The 10,000-nt window shown below is 32.7% G+C and overlaps 1 protein-coding gene across 1 annotated transcript in view; it reads right to left on the bottom strand.

The window, feature by feature from the left end:
- The window catches only part of LOC137630529 (uncharacterized), a 315,029-nt gene that overhangs the window by 87,493 nt on the left and 217,536 nt on the right, over nt 1-10,000 (bottom strand). The window contains exons 9-10 of the mRNA XM_068362046.1: nt 6,728-8,080; nt 3,307-3,333 (exon numbers count right to left, since the gene is read on the bottom strand). Of these exons, the coding sequence (XP_068218147.1) occupies nt 3,307-3,333; nt 6,728-8,080 (1,380 nt within the window). The remainder of the gene's footprint in view (nt 1-3,306; nt 3,334-6,727; nt 8,081-10,000) is intronic.

The following is a 10,000-nucleotide window of genomic DNA, read 5'->3' as shown; positions in this document are numbered from 1 at the left end:
TAATTATTATTTATCTAATGATAATTGTTCAATATTAGAGGATTAAGAAATTATATGTATTCATATATACATTGATTGTGGTAGACTATCGGAAACATCATTCTCTGGCAATCTAATGGACTGGGGTTCGAAACTCGGTCAAGTTCGATAGTTTCTTGTAGCGTCTGCACCCTCACCATCCTTGTATGCTATGGATGGGGATTGGGTGCTGTAGGAGCATTTAGGTCTATCTTCTGGATCACCAGCAGCCATTGCCTGGTCCTCCCTGGTCCTAGGTTAGAGGAACAGTGGCCTTTGTCGCTAATCGGATGTATATGGTCAGTCAATAGGGTACTGTTACTGTCCCTTGCCCCTGTCAGTCATGAGTGACCTTTAAACATTATATGTATGTATATATATAGTATATATATATATATATATATATATATATATATATATATATATATATATATATATATATGCGTACATTATATATATATATATATATATATATATATATATATATATATATATATATATATATATATATATATATATATATATATATATATATATATTATATTTATATATATACTTGTATGTAATGTATGTGTATATTATATATTTTATACAGTATATACAATGAGTTTTTACATGAATGTATATTATAGACCTGTATTTCTATACAGACCCAATAACCTATATTCCGTATATTTTCCGGGCTCTAGTAGTCAGTACTTATTGTTGGAAGTTAATAAAAAATTTAATACCCATTAAAACTGTTCATTAATCATAGCTTCCATGAATCATATTCTAATATAGGAAGATGAAATATTTTTATTTTTGATATTTTTGTTTTTGTTTGCATTGAAGAGTAAAATTGAGACAATAGGTAATTGAAGGTCATTGTAATTGTATATGATATGAATAAAACAAATATCATACCTTCTGAGTGTATTTCGTCATGTGTATGATGCCGCAAGGTTCGATGTATTAGTATCTTCATTAAATGAATCGCTTAACGTATAGTACGTATTGTTTATAATTATTCGATATTGTTTATCATAACTAAAAACCAATAATAAATATTTTTACCTATTTACTTTGCCTTATGTTATGCTGTTGTAAATATTTTTATCTATTTAACTTTGAACATTCAGAACAGTAATTTAAACTTTGAAACTTACACAAAGGTTAAATTTAAGAAGCATCATTTTATACGACTGTTTTTTCCTGTAGGGCACAAATAGGAAAGTGAAGAAAAGAGATTAAGAATTGGAGAAAATTTAAGAATGTCAATTTCAAGGGAGGCTCGGTGTCTGTGATAAAGCCGTTGCTTTATATCCTCGATCAATAAGAACAAATGTATTTGGAAGGTTCCGTTTTCTTTGGGGTATCGTAAGAGGAGGGCAAACATCACGTAAATTAAAAAGCAGAGCTTGTTAGGTGCTTTTTCTCTTTCATGTGTTCGCGATATGGATATTTTGCGCTTAGGTCCCGATTGTTAGATGATTATCAATCGTTTGCAGTGGTTTGTCAACTACTCTAAAGAATTTGCTGCATATCGTAGAAAATTGTGTGCAATAACTGAAAATTATCAATGACATAATATGATGGCCGGCTATTTCAAGACCCATGCTTAATATGTTTCTACACTCTTGATTATGGAAATGGGTCATAGAATCTAAGAAAAGTTATACATTTAAAAAAAAAATCATTGAAAATATACAATTAATGAGAAAACTATCATCTAAGAATCCTATTTCTAAGGAGTACTATTACACTAAAAGAGATGGTCGACTGTATTACACCTAATTGGTAATATTTAGATTATTACATATGTAGAAGCAGGTAATACAAAAGATAATCCTACTTAAACCCTTATGAGGCCTTCCTGAAATAAACAGTGACAGTTAGTAAATAAAAGAGCCAACAATATCTATTTTTTTTTTTTGGTGGGGGGAGGGGGACCTCTGACTATGCTCAAGTAAATGACCTACTTAATGCATCTACAGGTAGGACATTTCCACAGAATGAAGCAGCGTTGGTTGCACATACCTGCAATTCTACGTCTCACTCAAAAGTTGGGGAGTTGGGGGGGGGGGGGGGGGGGGGGGCTGAGGGGAGGAGGAGGGAGGACAGGGAGAGGAGAATGAAGAAAAAGAAAGTGCAGAGGAAGATGCTAAAAGTGGTGATTCTTATAGATTTCCATTACCAGATATATATATAGAGAGAGAAAGATTGAAAACTTGCGTGTAGTATATATGTAATATGCATATACAAATTGATCTGTTTTAGGTTTGTATCGGCACGTGTGCGAGTTTTAGGACAGGGCATCATGTATGCGCATACATATCCATATAGGTTCAGCATACACTTTGCACGTGCCGTCATCAACTCTCACACATGATACATATATACATATATATGCACATGTATTTCGAAGTATGTATGACTGATTTATAAAAAAGCAGCATTCATGAGAGATTTTTTTTTTTTTTTGTCATATATCAAATGCGGGCACAGAAATCCATGGTAGTCATGGAAAGAGAAAGAGCAGCAAAGGGAAGGAAAATTTGCAGTGCACAAAGAGAACAGAAAGACTCCGAAAACAAAGAGAAAAAGAACGAAAACTAAAGAAATGAAAACAGTGATTTCAAGTGCTAGCAGTTGGTCAGAGACATCCATGAAGAAAGGAAATGAAAATAAAGGAATATATGCATATATATTCACATTCATATATTTTTTATGAGTGCATACAATCATATGCTATATATACACTTATATATATATATATATATATATATATATATATATATATATATATATATATATATATATATATATATATATATATATATATGTTTGTGTATGCACATCCCGTATGCATAGTATATACTTATGCATCAGCACATTAAATGTATATTTATATATACATATATGTATAAATATTTATATATATCTTTAAATATGCTTGTGCATATGCATATACGTATGCAAATATCGTTTATATACGCATGAAGATATAAACGCATATATTCTTTTGATTTCTGTTTCGCATTACTGTCAGTTAATCATACCCAGAATTCCTTGAACTTATGAGGATAAATAAAAGCAAGGCTTCTACGTACAATAGAGAGAAGTTAGAAAGAATATATATAGATATATACTGTATATAAACTCATGTCAATTTGATTACTCTAACAACACAAACTGTAAATATGCGAATGATAGATTAGTATCAAATATGCAAGGGACATTCAAACTAACAGCTATTTGTTTACTAGCTCAATATATGTATATATAAAATTGGTCAAGATTCCTTACTTCCTTTAAATAGGTCACCTATGAGGCCTGTTGATAAGACAAGAGGGACAATAGGAAGAACATTAATGCAAAGGTGGAATTGGACTGGTTCCTGGATTATCACATACATTTAAGAGAAAAAGAATGTGAAGTTTTCGTTACGTAACAGTGGCCAATATGTGTCACGTCTTGTTACCGGCACAACTGTGCTTTGGGAGAAAAGGAACATACAGTACACAATGGATTCTTAAGCTAAGGGCATCAGCAGCAGTTGCTTTCGCTGTGAGGAAAGGAAGAGACAGACAGACATTCACCCATTCAAGTATTCAAATATGTACACGATTTTCCTAACGAGTTATAAGTGAATTGCTAGTAGCATCTCCTACTTTATTGAAATTATCAGTGGTATTCTCATCTTTGTTAAGTACGACCTCATTATCAGAAGTTAACTGTGTTTCTTTTACCATATTTATATAAAATATGATTTCATTCACAATAAATGTGATTTTTTTTCTGCGTATAATGCGTATAGGGTATTGGTAATATTTTTTTTTTTTTTCATATAAAAATGGATAAGTTTACACAAAACCTGATGTAACATAACACATTCCAAGCAAAACTAAAAAAAGGGAATACGGTTGTACATTAGTAGTCATGCTATGATTGGCAGAGTAATAGGATTTTCTTCACACTCAAAATGATATTTTATACAACTGCTTAGATAAAATCTATACACTAGTTGAAGTGATCAGCTGCCTCCGAAAACCTTATCAAACAAGTATATATGTCTGCGTAAGTAGATGTGCATTTGAAATGAAAATCATTATTAATGATATTAGGCTCTAGTCTTAATAGTTTCTCACTTAAACCTAAATGGGAATGAGTATGTAACGATATGTCGAAGGGATAAGTGACTCATTTTTCTTTTGAATTTTATCGTAACTTTTGCTTAACCTCTCATAACCTAAAAGTGTAAGTGTTAGATTACTTATGTATGTCAACTACTTATAGTAAACTCATAGATTTGTTTATGTATGTAGACAAAATCCCATATTTGCGTTTTTTGGTATACTTAATTTCAGTATAGTTTCATCAATAATGTTCAAATAATGTAAAAACAACAATTCACATGTAATTGATTCATATTTGAAAATTCGCACATTTGTAATTATCAGTGATACAGGGAATGGCCTACCCGAAATATTAATCAGTGTGTGTTTATAGTAATGCTGAACTGATAACATTAATAGGAAAATACACATACGAAGATTATTGACCGAAACATATTTCATTAATCTGCGCATAGGATGGACCGGGTTCTAGTTAGCTTACGTTGGCAATTACTGAAATTTTTACGTGTTCAACATGAAGTGATGAAAGGTAGTTTTTCCACTAGAACTTTCAATGTTAATATTTGTATTTGAACTCGTATATTAATAGTGCTGTGATATATATTTGATTGTTTTATATTTTACCTTATAGGTCTTGGCATAACCAAATTGGAAGCAAAGGTAAAACGAAAAGGGTAGTTTTTTTAAGGTCATATTTCAAAGAACATTTTACAGCATGTTAATTTAAATGAAAATTTTTCTTTTATTTATTACACACACACACACACACACACACACACACACACACACACATATATATATATATATATATATATATATATATATATATATGTATATATATATATACAGTATATATATATATATATATATATATATATATATATATATATTATATACATATATTATATATATATATTTTGAATATATAAACTGTATATATGTTTATATATATATATATATATATATATATATATATATATATATATATATATATATATATATATATATATATGTCTGTGTACTGTATATATGTTATATACATACTGTATATGTATTCTTTGCATATTTATAATAACTGCCTTCAAAAACATTTTGTTTCATGCTCAGAAAATTAAATTAAATATTCAGGTTGCATTCGACAAATTTTTAACAGGAAGCAACAGCCATAGATATGATAAAACCCCACATCTATTAATATTTATGTTGTTTGTTTATCCATCCCTCAATCGTATTCAGTTCATGGTAAAACACACAAGCGTTTCTGCATATGAAACTAGATCTTTGAGATGATCAAGATGCTGTACAATACAAGATAGTCATATCTTCCATTTACTGTGAAGATATATTAATAAAAATTTTACTAATATTGGCTTAAGCTAAAATGAATAATTCTCTCAAATTTTACTAACACTTATCAACCCTGTTTTGAAAAATTTGGTTTTTATGTACAAAATTGATTATTAGATATAAGAGAGAAATATTGTCTTTTTGCAACATGTATTCTTCGATTTTTTAATCCAAAATTTGCTATTCTGTAAAATCAGTGTATCTTCCGAACATTTTGCAAATTCCTTGAAAAAGTATTATGTTTTCACGATTAATAAGATTTGATAATTAAAGGAACCTTTGGATGATAACCAAACTAAAGCAAAAAGGGCAAATTTGTGTCATTTTCTTTTGTATAGGCCTATCCTGACTTTACAGTAAAACCCTTACCCTTAACATAGTCTTACCGAGGCACACAATTTTGAGATTTATTTCTCTCGAGGTATCAGTGATTAGAGGCCTGATGCGAAATGTACGATGATGGTAATGATTTAATGCAATGATTGAATGGAATTTACAGTCTTAGAGTAGGAGATAAAGCTTGTCTGGAGAAGATCATATATATATATATATATATATATATATATATATATATATATATATATATATATATATATATATATATATATATATATATTTAGTGACAGGTAGAAAAAAATCATAAGCAAAAATCAGTGTACAAAAATTGTCAGCAGTCAATGGTGTCTTAATCACAAAAACTTTAAATTTTATCTTCAAACAATAAAATCTCTTTCAATGGTAGTATTATTAACTATCTCTAGTTCTGTCATTTTAACAACGAACCTATGATACTTTTTATCATATACATTTATATCTGAAAGTGATCTTTCATAGAATTACCATTTTATTCTCAGTAATTACCCAATTAGGCTGGTAACTGAATTCTCACTAATATTTAGATTCAATGGTCTAATTCATGAAAATAATAATTTTTTTTTTTTTTTGTGGCATATGACCCTTCATAAACTATTTACATTTGAATAGTCCTTTACAAATAAACATTTGTAGCCTTACATACAAAAACCATCTCCTTTCACACAAAAAACTGCCTCACACAGTTACCAAGCAACCACTGCCCATGACAACTTTCTTGTATAAAAGCTTGCAGTTACTGAAGTGAAAAGTTCCTCGTAAAATTGTGTAGGCTTTATTTTGGTGTAGATTAATATTTTATTCATAAAGAGTCAACGTCTATTTACTTTATTCACTTAAATACAAATATTTAGGAATGAGAAACACATTACCTGGTCGATTTTTCTGGAGGCCAAAAAGACTGCTAAGACCACTTAGCGCCGAAGATGCAGAAGGAAGGTGAGGCTGGTTCTGGTTCTGTTGATGTGAATGCTGTGGATTTTGGTGCTGCTGCGGATTCTGATGTTGCTGGGGATTCTGGTGTTGCTGCAGATTTTGGTGTTGCTGTGGATTATGGTGTTGCTGTTGGTTCTGGTGTTGCTGTTGCTGCTGCTGATGAAGATGATCTTGGTACGGGCTGTTTTGTCCAAGTTGTTGGTGTGGGTTTTGGTGGGTTTGGAGTTGGGTGCCATGCATGATATTGGCAAGGGTTTTATCCCCCTGAGCGCCCATGGCATTCTGCATCTGGTTGATCTGGTTCATGTGTCCTACATGGTTCATGAGGTCCATTTGGTTACCCTGATTGGGCATCTGGGAGGCCATTGTTGTCGGTAACTGGGTATTGGTCATACCACCCATGCCTGGTTTGACGTGGTTGCCCATATGAGGCCCATGCTGACCCATAATGTTATTTGGTGTCTGCATTTGCATGTCCATTTGCCCCATAGTTTGATTGGGCTGCATTGGGTTCTGCATTTTGTTTTGTTGTAAAGGATTAGTCGTGGAGAGAGCGTTCTGTAGTTGCTGGGTACCCTGTTGATCAGTCATTTGATTGCTAATAAACTGATTATTTTGAGGCTGCATGTTTTGCAGGTTTTGGTTATGAAGATTTTTCTGTTCAATGGTCTGGTTGTTCAAGTGGTTGACTTGCATGTTGGCCTGAGTGTTAAGTGTATTAGTGTTGGCTCCCATGTGACCATGGATGTTACCGGTGCCCTGAAGGTCATAAGGCGCTGATGTAGTGGGCACTCCGGTGGTTGACATGCCTGTTGGTCCTAAAGTTCCTGTCATGTTTGTAGGATCTTTCATACCCAGTTTTCCTTGCATCATTTGCTGCTGTTGATCCTGCTGCATTTGAGCCTGCTGGGTAAGACCCTGCTGAAGGGCCTGTTGGGCTCCTGTTTGTGATGTTTGCATGTCCATCTGATTCTGACCTGGTCCCTTCTGCAATCCACCTAACAACCCTGAATTGACACTTGGTGATAATTGGCTGGAAGTCTGCAATTCTCCCATTCCTGGAAGCTTCACACCACCCACAGGAATTCGGTTCGCAACAGTATTGATGCCACCGATCGTTGAATTGGTTTGCGATATAGTGGTTGATGGCCCTCGAGTATCCTGGCCATCGGCTGGACCTCTTAGCATTCCTGGGCCAAGGAGATGGCCCTCTAAAGAAACTTGTGACCGGAGCTGACCTCGTCTTGCATCCAAACCCGTAGAATTCGGACCAAGACCAGCATTTAGCCCTGTAGATTCACCATTACAACATGTCAGTTGGAGAGTCATGAAATAAGGCTAAGAAACAAAAAAAAAAAAAAAAAAGGAAAGAAATTGTACAGTTTACAAGACAGATTTTAAAAGAAATTTTATAAAGCAAATGTAACTAAATTAAAATTCAACACATTGCAGTAAAAATGAGAGAGAGAGAGAGAGAGAGAGAGAGAGAGAGAGAGAGAGAGGAGAGAGAGAGAGAGAGAGAGAGAGAGAGAGAGAGAGAGAGAGAGAGAGAGAGAGATATTTTTGCATCAGTAAGTTTTGAGAGTGAAATGAACCTAATGATAAAATGAAGTTTACCATGTCCTCACTGAAGATAGCCAATGGAAGGGATATGTTTTATAACGGTGTTGCGAATATCACAATGGATGATATCTATCACTCGTCCAACCATACAGAATCGCAATGCCTTTTTAGTAAGGAGGTCAATGTTTTATGTGACAGTCAGCTTAAGATATTACCATTCCATCGATTTCCTTTTCCAAAGTTGATACAATTATTGAGATGGGATGATTTATATCCAGTCAGGCAGATGCTGTGGTGAAAGACTCTGTATGTATATATATATATATATATATATATATATATATATATATATATATATATATATATATATAATATATACATATATATATATATATATATATATATATATATATATATATATATATATATATATATATATATATATACGTGTGTGTATAATGTTTGTGTATTATGTAAATTATGATAGTGTAAAATAAGATGAATAAAATATTTGCATAATAGTTTCCTTTGTATAAGTTTGAGTTGCTTGAAGACGTGAATATACATGTACATTCGTATTTATCCAAATTAATTAAGTTATGCAACTAAGATAAGTACCGTAATTGCAATGAAAATCAAACTACATTTCTATACATTTCCCAAACATGCGTTTATTGCTCTTAATTTATGAAAAAATCACTTCTAGAGATGTATTTAGCCTTTAATTTCAAGTTGTCCATCTAAATTATCACCGTGAAATCCTCCAGGTGTATATATATATATATATATATATATATATATATATATATATATATATATATATATATATATATATATATATATATACATATACACACACACGTGAAAGAGTAAATGAAGGATGTAAATTGTTAGGGGCAGTGAAGGGAGTGGCAAAGAATACAGGGTTAGGAATGAATGTAAAGAGTTCCGTATGAGAAAGTCATTGTACCAACTGTGATGTATGATCTGAGTTATGGGGAATGAAAGTGACGGAGAGACAGAAACTGAAGGTGTTCTAATTGAAGTGTCTGAGGAGTATAGCTATTCTATCTCGATTAGATAGGTTTAGGACGAAATAGTGAGAATGAGAACGAGAGTAGGAAATGTATTAGAAGTTAGGGTGCATATTAATGTGATGATGTGACTTGGCCATGTAGAGAAAATAGAAAATGGCCGTCTTCTGAAGAAGGTAGTGAATACAAGAGTTGATGGAAGAAGTACAAAAGTAAGGCCAAGGTTTGGGTGGATGGATAATGAAGAAAGTTCTAGATGATAGGAGGATAGATGTGAGATGCAAAAGTGTGCTAGAAATAGGAATGAATGGCGAGCGATTGTGTCGCAGTTCCCACAGGCCCCGCTGCTTCCTTCAGTTACCTGGGTGACTGCTGAAGTAGCAGCAGTAGGGGTTTCGGCATATTAAGCATCTTTTATGCTGGATAACGGGGCAGGGTGAGCTGTGGCACCCTAGCAGTAGCAATCAATCTCGGCTGAATCCTTCGTCAGGCAGAGAGGAGCCAAGAGAAGAAAAGTCCCCTTTTGTTCTTTTTTTTCTATGTCGGCTACTCCCATAAATTGGGGAAGTGCCTTGATAGATGGATATATATATATATATATATATATATATA

This window comes from Palaemon carinicauda, chromosome 38 (genome assembly GCF_036898095.1).
Source record: "Palaemon carinicauda isolate YSFRI2023 chromosome 38, ASM3689809v2, whole genome shotgun sequence".
NCBI classification, from domain to species: domain Eukaryota; kingdom Metazoa; phylum Arthropoda; class Malacostraca; order Decapoda; family Palaemonidae; genus Palaemon; species Palaemon carinicauda.
This window is presented reverse-complemented; position numbering and strand designations above follow the sequence as displayed.